The sequence below is a fragment of the Triturus cristatus genome, chromosome 1_2 (genome assembly GCF_964204655.1).
Source record: "Triturus cristatus chromosome 1_2, aTriCri1.1, whole genome shotgun sequence".
NCBI classification, from domain to species: Eukaryota; Metazoa; Chordata; class Amphibia; order Caudata; family Salamandridae; genus Triturus; species Triturus cristatus.
The window spans coordinates 32308343-32326637 of NC_140580.1; the positions used below are offsets into that span (position 1 = coordinate 32308343).

At 45.6% G+C, this 18295-nt stretch overlaps 1 protein-coding gene across 1 annotated transcript in view; it reads left to right on the top strand.

The window, feature by feature from the left end:
- The window catches only part of LOC146866683 (alpha-1,3-mannosyl-glycoprotein 4-beta-N-acetylglucosaminyltransferase C-like), a gene marked incomplete at its 5' end in the record, with an annotated part of 221567 nt that extends 205501 nt beyond the window's left edge, over positions 1–16066 (top strand). The window contains one exon of the mRNA XM_085616744.1: positions 13667–16066. Coding sequence (XP_085472870.1) covers positions 13667–14814 — 1148 coding nt within the window. The remainder of the gene's footprint in view (positions 1–13666) is intronic.
- Positions 16067–18295: the final 2229 nt, after the last annotated feature.

An 18295-nucleotide genomic window follows, 5' to 3' on the forward strand; every position in this document is an offset into this window, starting at 1 on the left:
ATCTGAGACATAGCGTCCCGTACGGACCCTCGCCACCGGCTGAGTGTAGAGAAGTCTCACCCAATTCACAAACCCCTCACCAATCCCCATTTTTAAGAGCACCTGCCATAGATAGTCCCACCTGAGTGAGTCGAACACCTGTTCGATATCTAGGAATACCAGGGTGTTCCGTTCGGCCCTGCCCTCTAGTGATTGCATGACATGGGCGAGACGGCGGATATTCCGCAAAGCGTTCCTACCTGGAATAAAACCGGACTGGTCGTCGTGTACCAATCGCCTGAGATACGAAAGTAATCTGTTGCCCAATACCTGACTAATGATCTTAAGGTCTACATTGAGCATTGAGATTGGCCTGTAAGAGGCGGGGAGTAAGGGGTCCTTCCCTGGCTTGGGGATCATCACAATCAGCGCCTCACACATGGAGGCAGGCAATACGCCAGTCTCATCGGCCTCCAAAACAATGTCCAGGAGCCTAGGGACCAGGACTCCCCCAAACTCTTTATATAGCTCCGCGGCCATGCCATCCATTCCGGGATTTAGCTATTTTCAAATGGGCGATCGCGGCTCTCACCTCCTCCCCTCTAAAGGGTGCCCCCAGGGATTCCTGACTGTCTGGGTCAAGGCAAGGTAGATCCATCTCAGCAAGGTAGGCTTCCAAAGCCTGTGCGGCGACCTTGGACTTGGGCTCGGGATATATTTTTTGGAGGTGAGAGGTGAATACTGCGTTAATCTCATACTGGGTATAAACCATTCGGCCCTGACCGGCTTTAAGGGCCAGTATCTGGAGAGGCTGAGTCTCCACCCTAATCAAGCGCGCCAATAGGCGCCCGGCTTTATCACCCTCAGTGTACCATCGACGCCTACTCGTGGTCCTATTGTACTTGCCCAGTGACTCCCATAGATCCCCTATCATTTGTCACTGCTCCGTCCATTTGGCCGGCCCCTCTGGGTCTGTGTGAAGTTCTACCTCTAGGGTCTTTAAGCGTTCCTCCTGTTGTTTTAGATCCCGTTCTAACACTCTCCTCACCCCCACCTCCGTGGACATACATATCCCCCTCAACACCACTTTCATCGCATCCCATTCGAACGCCCTTGAGCTTGCCGTGTTCCAATTCACCTTGAAATAGCCTTCCAACCCTGTCGCGATCGCCTCCTTGTAAACCAGGTCCGTAAAGGCCTCGGTATTCAATCTCCACAACGGTATTTTGGAACGCGGGTCGCCCAAAGTGTAGGCCACCAGCAGGGGGAGTGATCGGACAGATATCGGGCCAGGTACTGTGTCTCGAGAATCTGACCAGCCACTGTTTCCTGAATAAAACAATAGGCCAGCCTGCTATGCGTATTAGCTGCCGGAGTATAACAGGAGTATACCCGACTATCGGGGTTACGGTGCCGCCATATATCTAGTAGGTGATAGTTGTTAATCATCTGGCGTATGGATTCCTGTGTCTTGGGTTTAGCATCTACCTTTGGGGGGTGCCTATCCCGTTCCCCAATCCCCATCCAAAGCACAATTAAAGTCTCCTGCTATAATGAGTTCCATGTCAGGTGTCAGGTCTAACTTCCCCAGGACCTTAGCCAAAAATTACCCATCGTCGGTGTTTGGAGCATAAACGTTCACTAAACACCTGTATCTCCCATCCAGTGTCCCTTCCACCACCACGTATCTCCCATCGGAGTCAGGACTACATTTTAAAACCTTAAAGGGGACTCCAGGCGCCACCCATATAAGTACCCCCTGGCAAACCCCGAGTAGGAGGTCGCGAAAAACTGTCCCCTCCACCGCCGTTGGACATACTTCAGGCAATCCCCCCAGAGGTGCGTCTCTTGTAGAAAGGCCACACTTATCTTATATCGCCTGAGGTATGTTGCTATCCGAATCTGTTTGACCCTGTTGTTGAGCCCCCTAACATTCCACGTTATAAGTTTATAGATCTGCTGATCGCCTGCCATAAATAGAGAATTTAGATTGACCACAATACGTGATGCAGAAGTGGTAAGAACCATAATGTATAGTGATGGGAACCCCTCCGTCCCCTCGAAGGCTCTCATGACCTCTGGTGACCCGGCATAGAACATTCCCCTTATAGAACAATAAAACAAAACAATGTGATCCTTCCCCCCCCACCCACAGGCAGTAGAACCTCATTCGCACAATCCAACCTAGGTCTGAGAACTCAGGACTCCGCCCCATAACCGCCACCCTCCCCTGAAAACCCCCCGCAACAGTGTAAACAACAATGACAGTCTACAAAAGGAAGAACCCCAGTCCTTGTTGAACAACCAAACTGCCCGGTGCTGCGCAGCCCTTCCCAACCAGCGGCCTAGCCGAGCTGGCACAGCACACCACAGCTGGGAAACCTAGACTGCAGTGTGGCGGAACAGCGCCCCACCCCAACAGCTACGCTCCCTCCCCACCTTATAGTCCCTGAAATTGAGGATCCCCCCACAGGCGCTCCACAGTAGAGTTAGGTTACAGTATCGATGAGGTCCTCACTTACAGCATCTAGTGCAGCCCTGCCGACCACCATCCCCCAATTGGCAGTTCCCATACTTGCAAATACGTGGCTCACGAGCCACCAGCTAGTGGGTCAGCAGTGCCTTCCGTTTCCGATTGAGTTTCTTGGACGAGGCATAATGGGGAAAACTGATTTTGTGTCGGTATGCCCCCCAGCTCTTCTCTCAGGGTGCCATCCGGCCCCGCCATGTTGCGACCTCTGTCTGGTGTCCCCTGTGGCGCGGACCGCTGTCCTCCAGTGTGACCAGGCTGAGTCCACTGTCGACCGCTCCGTCTCTTCCGTTCCTGCCATCCGTGATGTTGATCTTGCCCCTCCAGGCCCATCGAATCCATCCAGTCCGTGGCCTCCTGCGGATCGTTAAAAAAGTGGACCCTGTCTGCATACTGCATTCTGAGCCGGGCTGGAAACATTAGGCTGTATTTCATATTGAGATCTCTCAACCTCCTCTTGACCCTCAGGTAGTCGTTCCGCAAATTTTGCACCTTTTTCGTGTAATCCGGGTAGATATGGATCTCTTGGTTCTCAAACCGGGCGGATGAACTGCAGGATCGCGTCCCGGTCTCTAAAATTGAACAAAAGTGCGATCAGAGTTCTAGGCGGGGACCCCGGTTTCGGGGAGGGGACAAGGGAGTGGTGGGCTCTTTCCACCGCAAACATCTTGGATAGTCGAAGACCCGGGAGGGCGGATCTGATCCACTCCTCTAGAAATAGGTCCACTGCCGGCCCCTCCACCTTTTCCGGAAAGCCCAAAAAACTGAGGTTGTTTCTCCTCGAGCGCCCCTCCGCGTCTTCCGCCCTGTCTTCGAGATGAGAGGTGTGCTCCTTCAACGCAGACACCGTCGCTTGCAAGTGTTGGACCTCCGCTTGCAAGGAGGTCAAGTCCCACTCCGTAGTAGTGACCCGATCCTCCACCTTCCGTAGGTCCAGGCACAGGTGAACGATGTCCATGACCATGCCATCCATTTTGGACTCCAATGCCGCCCGTGAGTCTCTAATGGCCTCCAGGATATCTGCCTTATCTTGGGCCGCCGATCCCTGCAGCGGTCCCTGCTCAGGGTTCGGTCTTGTGCGCTCCGCCGACGCTGGGCCCAGTACTGTATATTGCATAATTTTGTTAGCTTGTGCTCCTCTAAGGGGTCTATCTTTCCCCATTTCCAATGCGGGTTGGTCAAGAGCATCCCCGGGGCCCTCCACTCCGTAACCCCAGGCCCAGAAAAGCTGTCACGGGGCAACTCGGGCCCAGGAGGTGTGTGTGTGGGTCCCTCACTGCTCCCTAGTCTACCAGTCGGTTGTGTTGTATCTGGGTGCGTGTCCTCCAGCGCTCTGCACTCCAGGCACTAGGGCATCCGAGGGCTGTCTCGAGGCTCGCAGTCCAGCCGGGATCCAGCCACTGCCCCCCGAGTCCTCTTACCGTGAATATTGGGTGGTCACTTCACCGACCAACAGGGCACCACTCACCAACGGCGACGGTCCTGGGAGTTTACGGATCGACACCCCTTAGGAGTGCGTCGTCAAGTAGAGGTCCAATCTCCTCTGCTTAGCAGCCCGGCCACACGGACCGCCCCGCACCGCCAACGGCCCTCCCAGGTGGGAACACAGCCCAGTTGGCCAGGACCGGCCCCTTCGATGCACCGGGCTCGCGTGGAACACGAGCAGGCAGGCTTATCTCAGAGGTGGTGTGTAAAGCATTTGTGCACACATACAGTAATATAATGAAAACACTGCAGATTGACACCACACAAGTTTCAGAAAAATAGGTAAACTTTATCTAAACCAAACTAGACCAAAACGACAAATATCCACAATACATATACCATGATATCCTCAAAAATAGGTTATTCACACAAATAAAGCTTGTAACGCCAAATAACTCCACATGGAGCTATTACGATGTCGTAACAGATGAAAATTCAAACTATGGCGCTGATTGCGGCATCTGGTGCGGAGTCACACAGAACCCCAAAGAACAGTACCTTGGCAAATAATGAAAGCAAAGACGGTGCATGGCGTCGGGGAGGTGATACTTCATTGGCGCCGGGCGGCATCGGTTCCTTACGACCATAGGGGACGCGATGCATCGGTTCCTTACGACCCCAGGGGAGGTGAGGCTTGGTTCCTTACTGCAGTACAGGGGAGGTGAGGCCTCGGTTCCTTGCTGTTGTCGGGTAGGTGAGGCATCGGTTCCTGACTGTTTATTGCTTAGGGCACTCATCTCCCCATATGTGCCAAAGAGGTCCCTCAGGTCATCTTCTAACTGCCTTATGAAGCTGTTGAGGATCAAGAGGTCAAGACCGGGAGGAAGATCTTTTTCATTCCTGATCCCAAAGTTGTGACACTCCATGACAAGGGAACGGAGGCTGCTGGAAGATGAACTCAGTTTCAGGAAAAAACTTAAGACATGGCTGTTCCCATGATGATTCTCTCAAGCTCCGTCCCTAACAGCTCTCTTTTCTCAGTGCTGGGAAGCCTTTGGGCAGCCATGCGCTTTATAAATCCACCAAACATAAACATCAACAAACATACTATTGCCAGGGAGGTGATGTCGCGGTGGCGGCAAGGCGTTGGTTCCTTACGACGGTACAGTGTCGATGGATTCAGGAAGTCACCCACGTCCAGTATCGGCTCAGCCATGTTGAAACACCGGCATCAATGAGGTTGGGGCTGCAGTGCGAGGCGGGGCGGTGCGTCGTGAGTGTCACGAACACTGCCCTCGGCTCCAGGGAGGCAGTGGCCTTGGTGACAGCGTCTGAGTCGAAATGGTGCAGCATCGGCAGGCGTCGGGACTGTGGTGCAAGTGGGGGGGTGCGTCGTGCTCTTCACAAGCAGTGCCCATGGCTTTGTTGCAGGTCGCGCCGTTGCTCGCTGGCGTCGGTGCTGCAATTTCCCTCTGTGACAGCTGCAACGGCTGTTCCAGATGCAGGAAGACAGAGGAAGTGAAGTTTTTGTGTCCCTGAGACTTCAGAACAGGAGGCAAGCTCTACTACAAGCCCTTGGAGATCTTCCTCAAGCAGGATACACAGCACACAGCAAAGTTGTTGTCTTCTTCTTGGCAGAAACAGTCACTGCAGGCCTACCCCAGACAGCAGGAAAGGGGCAGTACTTCTTGTTCAGTTTTCCCAGTTCTTCTCCTTGGCAGAGGTTCCTCTTGAGTCCAGAAGTATACTAAAGTTCTGAGGTCTGGGCCCCAATATTTATATTCCATTTCTCTTTGTTTTCTTGTGGTAGAGAGGCTCTGTTCTCAGTCAAAACCAGTCCCATCCATTCTGGTCCAGCTTCCCGGCAGGAGGTGGAGACTGCATTGTGTAAGGCAGACCAGGCCCTTTCAGGTGCAAATAAATCTCCCCCTCCTACTCTAAATGCAGCCCAGGTCTATTCAGCTCAGGCCTGACTCATTCAGGGAAGGCAGTACACACATCTACCCCCCAGTAGCTGTCTGAGAGAATGCGCATCCCCAGCCCCTGTCACTCCAAAGCCAGACAGTCAATCCACAAACCAGCAGAGACACCCAGGATGGCTAAACAAGAAAATACCCACTTTCTAAAAGTGGTATTTTCAAACGCACAATATAAAAATAATCTTTACTAGAATAAAGATTGATAAGGCTCAATCAACTGACTCTAACACGGAGCTAAAGTCCATGAAGCAACAATACAAACCTCCACATTGCTCTATCGATTTCTTGGCTAAGACCCATAGACTAAAGCAATGGTCAGTTGTCGAGTGCCCCCCCTTAAAACCTTCTTTTTCTTCTGGAATGATAGAGTTTGCATCTGCCCTGTCCCTCAACACCCCAAAAGGATTTTTGAGAACATTTTCCCACTCACATCTAGCAGGTTTATTTGCTGATAGTTTCGGAGCATTGTTTGTTTTTATTATTACTGCTGGTAGGTTAGCTGATCAGGCTGCCCTTTTAAATTTTAGCATCTCAATTGTTTTCTTAATTTATTGGTGTTGAGAACCTCTTCTTTATCTCTTCATTAACCCCTTCGGTGCTCATGACGGAACGGTTCCGTCATGAGCCACGGTTGAGCTGTGCTCATGACGGAACCGTTCCGTCATGACCACGCCCGCGCAAGATTCCGTCAGCACAGCGGCGGAATCTGCGCAGCATGGAAGGGGTTAACCATAAATGGTGTTGGGACCTGGGTGACCATGGCATCTTTGTTTATAGACGTCCTCCAGGAATTCTACCCAAACATACTCTCCCTTCTTACTTGCTACTAGATTTTTTAACTCTTTTCTTAGATTGTGAAGACGTAATATAACTACTTTATTTCTAGAGAACCTTATATATCTTTCAAGCTTTCTTATTCTTCATTTTAAAAGTCTATATTCTGTATCAAACCAGCTATTCCTGGTGTACTTCCCGTTCTTATTTTTATCTTGAGTGTTATTTAAAACATTCAGTTAGACTTTTAGGCATGCGACAACCTCTTTAATTACGTTCTCATACCTCAGTTAATATCAGGGGGTACCCCTTCAACAGTGAATTCCCTATGCCTGTGAACAATCATAGGGAGTACCTTTGTCTTTTTTGGAACGATGTCCAGTTTAAGGGTTGTGCATAATGGATAGTGGTTTCCCCCTGTATTTGTAGAACCTTCATATTTCCTAATTACATTGAAGGCCCACACCTGTACAAATACGTAATCTATTGGGCAATTCTGATTGCCATACTGGAAGGTTTTCCATGCTGTAATGTCTACAGACGCATGGCCATAAACCCATTTTATTTAAGAAAATCTCACAAGGCTACATCCCTTCGTGTAGCTTTGTTTACCAGGAAGCAAGCACATTGCATATTAACCCCTTCGGTGCGCGTGACGGAGTGGTTCCGTCACGCGCGTCGGTCGCGCTGTGCGGGTGACGGAACCACTCCGTCACGGCCCCGCCCACAAGAACCCTTCAGCACAGCGCGGTAATCCGCGCCGCGCTGAAGGGGTTAAAGCAGATAGTAAATCCTCATACCTTTGGTCCGCCATCTTGGAAACCAATTTATGGTTAAAATCCCCCATTAGGACAACCAAGTATTGTGGATACAGTGCACCTGTATTGACCACATCTTCTTTAAACAGTTCCATATTTTAATTTTAGTTGAAAATACTACTTGCATGTAAATAAATATGAAAAATGATGATGCATTCCTGGCCCACCCTGACATTTAACATTTTTACACCACAGGCATGAGGCATGGGCCCATTTACAACGTATCTTAATTTCCCATATCCTAGAGACAATTTTGTTAGATATCAGCGTTAGCATCCCCCCACAGAGCTGTTGCATTATTTAACACCTTCTGGTGGACTTTCAAAAACAAATCTATTTGCGGGGATCCCCACACAGCCATGTCTCCTTGAAGCACAAGATTGAGTACTGATTTGTTATTTTCCTAAAGAGCTGCTGCTTCAATATATTATTATGCCCATGTGTGTTCCTAGAGAGCAAGGCAATGCTGTGCATAGGTTCCCATCCCTAGTCTACATTACTTGGATCATCCCATCCTTCACTCACATCCTCGTCCCAACCTAGGCAATCATATCTATTTTGATCAACGGGGATTTGCCTATGTCCTTCCCATTGAGACAAACTTATTTGTAGTCTACCTTTTCTACTTTCCAATTATTTCTCAGCTTTGGCCATAGCATTCCAGAGCTGAATTTCTACAGGTCAACCTCCCACTATAAATCTTGTGGTTGAATCTGGTCTGAGTAAGTAGAATTGTTTTACTGGGTATCAAGCTTCACTTTGTGGTATAGCTTGTGAATATTGGAGATATTGAATACGATTTTAGACAAAACCAGAAGCCAGGATCCTTCTTTCAGGGCTGGTGTGATGTCAGAAGATGTCTATAGTAGTAAACATGGGTTTGCTTCTTGGTTTTATAGTCTCTGGAATTTCTCTGACTTTTGTTTGGTGTTTCAGCACACGCAACATTTCAGTAGTTCAGCCTCAATAGCACCATGGCTCTTGTCAGTTCAATCCTGTAAGGAAGTAGAAGCAACAGTAGGATTCTTCTCTAGCAACATGAGAATGAAGTTTATTACTTGTGTGCTATCATGACCAAAAAAGGGTCAAACCATTACACAAAAGCTTTCCATGTGTTTGTTCCATTGGCCAGTTTAAAAACAAGGCTACCCTCAGAGGCACAACTCTCAGGATTTCAGTTTTTTGATCTCTTCAAGCATGGGTAAATTTGCTTCTTTCACCAATTCACATCTTTTAGGTAGTTAGACATGATCTCATAGTGCTCTGTGTGGTCCCTCATAGAGATGTACAGCTGATGTGTATCAGTGTGCATTTGAACATAGGTTGGTTTTACAATATCAACTGTGTGAGCCTTCTCATGTATATGTTGAATAAAAGGCAATATAGAGGTGTTACATGGTTTTCCCTTTCTCAGTAGGAACTGTATGTTTGTTTGGACAACATAAATGTGGGGATGGTGCCAGACTGATTTTGCGCACCCCCTTGGGATATGTTGGCTGATAATCCTTCTAGCTCACAGTAACCCCATAAGTACCCCTGAACCTAATCGTTTGCGCAACCTCAGAACATGACAGCCCTGACTCCCCAAGGATTTGTGGTAGCAGAACTAGAACCTTTTCGCTTAGTTACTCTGGCATACTCAGGTGAATACACTATAAATACAGAAAGGGGTGTTTCAATATTTATTGAACCATTGTGGTTCTTGTATAGAATATATGTGCAGCAATGATTAAGAAGCAAATGAAAGTGATTAGCAATATGAGGACAGTGAAAATAATAAACAATTCCACCATTGGGCTGAAGCCATTTATATATGCTGATATAAAAGTACTTTGTATTGTGTACTCCTACTATGCGCTCCCTAACCTGTTAGCCTAGGGTGGGTGTTCTGCCAAAAATCCACTACTGGATGATGTAAGTCTCCATTACCTAAAGGTAAGTGTTTACAGGTCCCCGTCTTGGTCACAAGTTGGACATCCCTCCTCGCAGAAGGTAAATAGGAATCAGCTAGGCTGACACTGCGACAACAGCGACCTCGCAAAGACAGCATTGTGCTCCTCTCATTTGAACACAGAAATGCGTGTATATTTATAATAACAGAATCCATGCTTCCGTGTTGAGGGCTTCAGCCAGGCTGACATTGTTTATTCTCTTGTTATAGCCATGTTGCCTCATGGACGAACAACATACAACATTTGCACAATGTGCATTCAGACGTTGTACTAAATATTCAAGGTGTGGTGATACTGTACTTACGAAGTGGAATTTGTAAGTGATGTGTGGCAAATGTCATTGTGTAGAAAAGAAGGCAACTTAAGAACGTGTGCATGTAAAATGACAGTGTTTCTTTCCGAGCCTAACCTAGCTTGTGATAGAGGAGATCCCCATGGAACCTACATGTGACAAGTTTCATTACCACTGATGAGGAGCAACTTTGATTTGTTAATTATGGTTTGACAACAAAGAGTGACGCCATTAGAGAGGGCATTAGATATTGTCCTACGCTAGATCAGAATGGGTCAGGATTAGGGGTGGGCGGTACTTGCGGAGTACAAAGTATAAAGTTACAGAAAAACTCAGTGAAATTCCATAGAGTTCACCAATATATGGAAAATATGCTCCTCACGCTGCAGTTTAGCACTGGTAGCACAAGCAGCATTGAAAATCAGTGCGAACGTCCCCATGCGTTGTGCAGGAGCGCGCAGCAATTGCAGTTGATTTTGCTGCAGCTTGAGCAGAAAATCTACTTAAGCAGTAGCAAATCTACTCTAATGGCAGCCCTCTCGCCACAACTGCTCGTGAACGCTGGTGTCCGCCTGCAATAGAAAATCACGATAAGGGTCACCAAATCTCGCTAGTGCATATTATGAAGCCTTGTGGGAGAAAGATTCCACCACGCGATGACTGGTGGAAGTTGACCTGACCTCTGTGTTAATGAATACCACTGAATGGTCAAAATTCCACCAATTCCGACGGTCGAAAGGAACATTACACCCACCCTAGTCAGAATTTCAGAGTGACATGCATCCAGTGAAGAAAGAAAATCTTCTCTGCTACATTTGTTGGTTCCTTTCCTCTACCTAAGCTGAATGCAGAACCAATTTAGATTTTATGAATTCTGGAGCTGTCGAATAACTGCTCCTTTCATGACTTGATCATGATCGAGATCAAGGAAGGGTCTGGTGCTTTTACCTTTGTGCACTGGGTGCCCTGCGACCGAGGAGTCAGAAAATGGGATACAGGAGAGGGAAACAAGCAGTGCAAAATAAAAGTCCAAGACTGGTGATAATGTCGCTCCAACCACCACATCTTCTGCATGTGTTTCTTTAACAATACTGCTGAGCCAGGAAACACAAACAAGCAATCCACTCATCTAACAAGGCGACACATTACCAGGTTGGCATGGTGGCCATCTTATTAGTGGATTCAGCCAGAGTGCACGGTAGGGGTTTTTAACGAGCTACTTCTGCATCTGAAAATAATTCTGGATGGTTATAAAACGTGATGGAAACATTAGCCAAGCAATGATGAAAGCAGCTGACCCAAGGCTATGCTCTATATATTGTGAGTTATATTAGCATGAATTCCTCTCAGATAGATTTCTGTTGCTATATTGACAAAGGGTTCCTTCTGACTAATATGAACAGCTTGTGTACCCATAATGCCAAGGAAGCTATTGAACATAGCATAAAGACAAACTATTCATTCACATTTACACCTGAAATCCTCTTAAAATCTCAGGCTACAGTAAATGTCATGCCAACTAACAATATAACTCTCTGTGAATAAAACTGAATCCCATATATATATGCGGCTAGACAGGGCTAAAGCAACCTTGTGTGAAAAGGGCTTGCACCACATTATGTTTCCTGGCATTATACAAGTAACAACACTGGGGAGCTCAGCACCAATCACTGAATCACAACAGTATATATTTTTGAAAGGTAAATATCCTAGGGCAGTGGTTCTTAACCTGCAGTGCGAGGACCCCTGGGTGTCCATGAAACCTACTCAGGGGGTTCGCAGTTTTACAAAGTTAAACTATAATGAAATTAGTTAACATTAATAAAGTACATACAAATAAGGAAGCAACATAAATTAATTTGAAAATATTTTCTATATTTGAAAGTGTACTATACAAAATATTTAAATGTTTGATCATCTATATGGTGTATACTTGTTTTTGTATTTGTGTGTATTGTTTTAAGGTCCGAATTATAGAAATTGTCCCCGTCTTCTACAAATGACTCAGTGAGGGTCCTTGGATTCCTGTCAATATTTGATCTAAATATCTTCTGAAATCATTGACTACTAACAAATGTAATTTTCCTCGTTTTTATTCATATTTATCCATTAATTTGATTGCATCTTCTGACCTGGAATAATAAGACCTGTCTTCACTTACATAGAGCACACTAACATTTCCTACCCAAAATGCACTGGGAGCAGCTAAAAATTCCATAGAAATGTTTACATATAAGATCTTGTATGAGTTCAGTTACATTCATTACTAACAGCAAATCCCATGCACATCTACATTCCCACTATAGAAGGGCAATCTTCTTATAGAAAAAGTAGCATGATTATCCTGTTCTGATTAATTTGCCAGTATAGCTTGTTAGTTATCTCTGAATTGTTTAGATTACTATATTATAATTTGTTGAATGTTATTTTCTAGGAAAGAGACCCATTGGTCAGCAAAATTGTCATTTGCTACACTCAGAATAAATGATATATTTTGCTGTGAATTTAAATGAAAAATAATATTGTCGTTCTTACCCCCTTTTCAACAAACAGTTTTGTTGTAAATTGTTAACGGTATTTCTGTGATTTCTAATTTCCTGTGACATCTTTCTTACTTTTAACTGGAAAAGCCTTTCCTCCTTTCACTGATGAGAGAGATACATATGGAGAATTGGGCAGGCAGGCGAAGTGATTGACAGAATTGGAGATGTACAGATAGTATGAAAGGAAATACAGACATGTACGCATGTCAGGTAAACGTCCTTCTGAAAGACAGGCAGATAGAAGGATGGCAGGGCAGAGGTACAGACTCGAAGATGACATTTAGCGAAGGGGGCCGATAGAGATATTAGTGGAGTGTTGCGTACATGAATGCGTAGATACTTGGGCAAAATACAGAACTATGGAAATAAACTGAATGATAAGAGCGCAGGAAGACTGAATGATGGCCAAATGAATGAGGGGTGAGGAGGCATGGGAGAGGATAAAAGAGCAGTTAGATTTGAAGTAAAATGTTCGTAGGTAAGGAAAGTCTGAGTGATGACAGAACAAGGAGAGTGATGAACAAAGGACGACAAAGAGGCAGAAAGATAAGCATAATGGAATCCTACATTCGATGGAAAGGGAAGTTAGAGATTAAAACAGAGACAAGCTACCGGAAAAAAGAGAAAGCGAGAGAGTGAAGAGAATGAAAGCTATTCCAAGAGGGTCAATAAGAACCAGAGGCAGCAAGAGAGCAAGAAAAAAAGGAGAGAGTATCTAAAGCGGCCAGATAATAGATATCCTAATGAAATAGATAGGTAAATAATTTAATTTCTGAGGCAGTCTCTTATGATAAACAAAGTACAAGTTGTTCTCCTTCACAAGCAGGTCAATGGAAGGTAGGAGAGAAGGAATGATCATATGAAAGTATGATTATTTAGTTACACATTGCGTAGCAGCTGCAGACATATCAGTTGAGGACCGGATAGAGAGCAGTGTTCTCTACTTATTCTTTGTGTTTTTACGCTCACCTGCAGCACACTGAGAGCCTGTTCTAGGTTCTATCCTTGCAAGAAATGTGAAATGCCTGCACTTAAAATAAAATATTTTCTCAACATATGCTTACATCTATTTATGCAAATAACAATATCAGTGTTATTAATTCATCAGCGTTAAAACTGCATGTTAGAACTTTCCTGTGTCCAAGTCCAGTGATGCCAGTATTGGTAGTAGGTGTCTTTTGATATGCCATTTCCCTTTAGCCTTCTGAAACATTGATGTCTATTCAGGTCCTTTAACTGGAAGCCAAGATTGCTACCACACCTTTAATAATACTTAATCAATGAAGTGACTTCTATATCTTTTGTAGACTTCGCACAAGTGTTGCATCTGCTCATGAGATACTAAAACAATATTTCTTTCTTTCTCATTCCAAGAATACCTCACAATTGGGCTGAGCTCCGTCAAAAGGAAAAAGGGTACGTACCTCCTTGAGACCCTGAAATCCATCTTCAAGCAGTCCACCAATGAGGAGCTGAAAGACATGGTAGTGGTGGTGCACCTGGCCGACTTTGACATGGAGTGGAACTCCCGAATGGCAGAAGAGATTGGCAACAAGTTCACCCACCACATCATGGCTGGCCACCTGCTGGTGATCCATGCACCGCAAGAGTATTACCCTGCACTGGAAGGACTAAAACGCAACTACAATGACCCCGAGGACAGAGTGAAGTTCAGGTCCAAGCAGAACGTGGACTATGCATTTCTGATGAACTTCTGCAAGAATCTGTCAACGTATTACCTCATGATAGAAGATGACGTTCAGTGCTCCAAGTCCTTCTTTACAGCCATCAAGAAAGTGGTCACATCCCGCGGAAGCAGCTACTGGGTGACTTTGGAATTCTCCAAACTAGGCTACATCGGCAAGCTCTACCAATCCAGTGACCTGCAAAAGCTTGCCCAGTTCCTATTGATGTTTTACCAGGAGATGCCTTGCGATTGGCTATTGACGCATTTTCGTATGCTTCTCACCCAAAAAGATGTTATTCGATTGAAACCATCACTGTTCCAGCACATGGGCCTTTATTCATCCTTCCAGGGAACGGCCAATCGGTTAAAAGATGAGGACTTCGAGGAGGACCCATTGGACATTCCTGACAACCCTCCTGCCAATGTATTCACAAGCATCCCAGCTTTTGAAAACTATGTCCCTATCCAGGCATACAGTAATGTGGATGAGTACTTCTGGGGCAAGTCCCCATCTGCCGGGAGTTACTTCACTATTGTGTTCCACAAACCAGTATATATCTCCAGGATCCAGGTTCAGACCGGTTCACCTGAAAGAGAGACAGATTATCTGCATGGAGGGTCGCTGGAGTTTGGGAAGGGCCTAGAAAAGAGTGGCAAGGACTGCACCAACTACTCTCCAATTGGCCCTTTTCAGGCGGGGCAGTTTGATAAGAAGGGGCTAGAGAGACTCTATTTCTTCTCTGTGGAATGTGTGCGAATTTTAGTGAAAGAGACACAAACTGAATGGCTGATCATTAGACATATAAATATCTGGACCAAGCAGAATACATCTTGAAGACTCCACGGTTTGGCCTTTTCAGGATGTGGCTCAAGACGCTGAAATGCTTGATTGCAAAGGGAGCTTTATTATCACTCAAAGAGGGAGTGAAAATGAGAATAGAGAATAACGAATGATTGTCATAACTACGTTTCAATCATTAGGGTAGAGATACACATTGACTGACAGCCAGTCTATGCTCTACAAGAAGTGCTGCTTGCGACTTTTGAAACTAGTGTTCAAATAGGTGCTGGTTTTGCCTCTGTGGGTCTGGGGTTGGTGGTTACGTTTAATCTACTGTTATAGGCCAATTAGAAAATGGCATGCGTTGAGATGCAGAAAAAGGTATGGTATGTATCATAACAAAACATTCAGGATCCAGAATACGGGTCATCAAAATGTGGTTGCCTCACATTAATGGATGGGCACCTCATCTTGGTTCCATTCCCCATGTTGTGATGTCATGGTCCTGAGGAAGGAGTGCAGGATAATCACTTGAATATGGTTTGTGTTGTTGCACAAACACCAGCACCACCATCTTAAAACAAAAATGAGGTTTGACAGTTTTGTTGGTAAACGCGCAGTATTTAAAACAAGCATTAGCAAAATCAGTAGGTGTCCCCATTGAGACCGGGATGCAAACCTAGTAGTTATGCAAAGCTTTTTGAGTTTTGCCATAATTTATGGCAAAACGATTGTGAGATGCAATCATTCCACAGTAGGCCATCTTAGAATCATTTTTGATAACGCAAAAATAAAAGCATGTCAAGAAGGTCATTGTGCTTGCTCACACCTATACACAGAAATTGGTGGCCATCATTAAATGGTTTAAAAGCCAATCAAAAATGGTACCTACCAATACAGCAAAGGGCAAAGGATGGCCCATGGGGGTGGGGGGACAAGCAGGCACTATGGGAGAGCCAACTATTTAAATAATAAGAGTGGGGGCGAGAAAGATGAGGTGGGAGCAGGCAAGAAATGAGAAAGAGAGAGGGAAAGAGAGTAACCCCTCATGCACTGCATAGTGAGGTACAGATGTCAACAGTGGAAGAATACAACTAATCCAGTGAAAACACAGTCAAGCCAAAATGCTCCTTGGGTGGGATAAATACCCAAAGAGGGAAGGAAGCCATCAATGCAGAAGCAGGGCATTGAGATAGACTTTGAATCAGGAAAAAGGGACAGACCAAAAGCCTACTTTAAGTCTATTGGATGCAATATGTCTGTTGTATGCCTGAAAATAAAGTAAAACTCTTCTGGTCTTTTTAAATGTTACGTGTGCACCTAAGTTACTCCCACACTTCCTGATGCCATGTTGTGATAATGATGTAAGCAAAAAAAGATAATTTTACTGCACTTCGGAGCTACTACAATGTTTTCATTATTGATCTCTAACATGCTTCTACTGTTAATGAAGAACCTTTCTTTTTTTCCGAACCATTTATACTTTATGTGAAATAGCAAATGTATTCCATCGTCATGGATGCGGATTGAGTATGGATTAGGTATTGATGTACATGTTAAAGTTTGTTATTTATGGACGGGAGTGTAGAAGAAACAAAGAAGGCAGAATCATTTTTTTTGTTTTTAAGAATAACTCCCTGCACGGTCCTGCTATTCATATGAAAACAGTACTCCTTGTCGTGTAGCACTTGCAACGCACTCTTTAACATCCAGCACAATGGTACTGTGCTGAAAACCTTGGAATCCCCCCATTGACTCAGAATCAGTTGACTGTAGAAGAATGTCTCTTCCACTTCCGGGAAGCAGGTGGTTTACACACATGCTCAACAAAGCTTACTGCACGCATCAGCATTTCTAGAAAGGAAAGCCTTACTAATTCAGTGAACCATCTCCGACAACTTTACTTTGCCATCCTGTGGTGGTTCTCGCAATGGTGAAGGCTCGTGGGGGGGGGGGGGGGGGGGGGGGGGTTGAGGTGTTAGTAGGTTCTGCCAGATCTTATCTTTCCCTACCCAATTTTTGCCCGGGGCCCCTCCCTTACCCCCGAGCCTGACGTCCAATCCTCCTCAGGACTTTCTGAGCCCTACCTGCGCTCCAACCTGCAGGGGTCACCATTCATGGTAACTTTTCATTGTAAGATTTTCCACCGTTACAGCACGCATACATACAGCACAAAACGGCTTTTTCATATGTATGCATTTTTCACTTACATAGAACATAAGATCACAGTCATTGTCTCGTGTTACCAGTGGCGGCCTCTGAATGATGACGCCCCCAACTGTTAATTATGATGAACAGGTGATATGTGCCAGTGTTACGGCTTGGAGACCGCTAAAAGCCGGGCCCTGTACATTTTAACATATTCCTGTGGTCTTGCTGGCAGATGAGTGTCTCTCGTAGCTCTATGCCTTTCTGAACTCTGCCCTCATCTCTCCAACTAGTTCAATACGATTTTATGGGGCCCCAAAATTCTCAGGTCTGTGAGTTTTTGGGGTAGTAGTGCAATAGCATTTCAGCTGTTCCATGCTGAAGACGGATTTCTCTATCCATCTTCATACCTGCCAACTTGACCACAAATCTCACCGTTTGAGGAGGGGATGGGTCAAAGGAGGCAGCAAGGCCTCGTGCTGAGAAGTACCTACAAGGCAATTTTGCCCCCACCCAGCTCCCAGGTCCCCTCCTCAAAAAACAAAAAACAAAGCTAGCTGTTTTCACACCCGTTAATGGATGTCAGCAGTTCAAAGCCTCAGAAATCCACTATTTGCAGTGGTTTTCAGCTCATTTTCCTTGCCACCGTGTGATATCGGCTCCTCATCAGTAGATCGTGTGATGGGAGCCGATACCGTGTGTCACACGGTGGCGTTGTGGGAGTTGGAAGCTATGCATGTTTTTACAGCCGGGTCATGATCCCCTCCCCATGTACAATACCACAACAGTATATCCATTCCATGGCCGGAATCCTCCCCCACCCCTCTGCGATCGGCCTTCCATATTACTTTAGTCTCTGGGGTCACACCAGGGGCTTCTGTTTGTATCGTAGAATATAGCTTAGTAATAAGATTCTTGTTTGATTGCAGTGAATTCTTCACCATATGTTGTCCTCGAGCATATGCATTCAGAAAAATATCTCTGACCCGCTGGATCCGCAATTTTAGCAGCTTTTGTAAGGTTGATTTATCCCCAGTTAGATGTATCAATTAATAGTGGATGAGAGGCTTTTCTGGGGTGTAGAGCAAGCAGGCATTAAAACCTTTTACAAAGCAATCCCATGCCAGTTCAATGCTTGTTATGGAGTTTACTCCAGAGTAGTGGCATCAAGGTGTTTATCCTAGCATAGCACTCAGCGGAAGTAGGTGGGCCGTGTCATGCTGTATCACTGTGTAACATGTATGGGGGTGGGTACAGCCAACAGTGAGCGAAATGAACTTGGGCACAATGATAATAGAGTTCAAAGACCGGTGCCCACACTAGTCCCCCTTCACTATATGATGTTATGATTTCCCACCATTCTCTAGGCTGTTTACCCTCCTAAGCT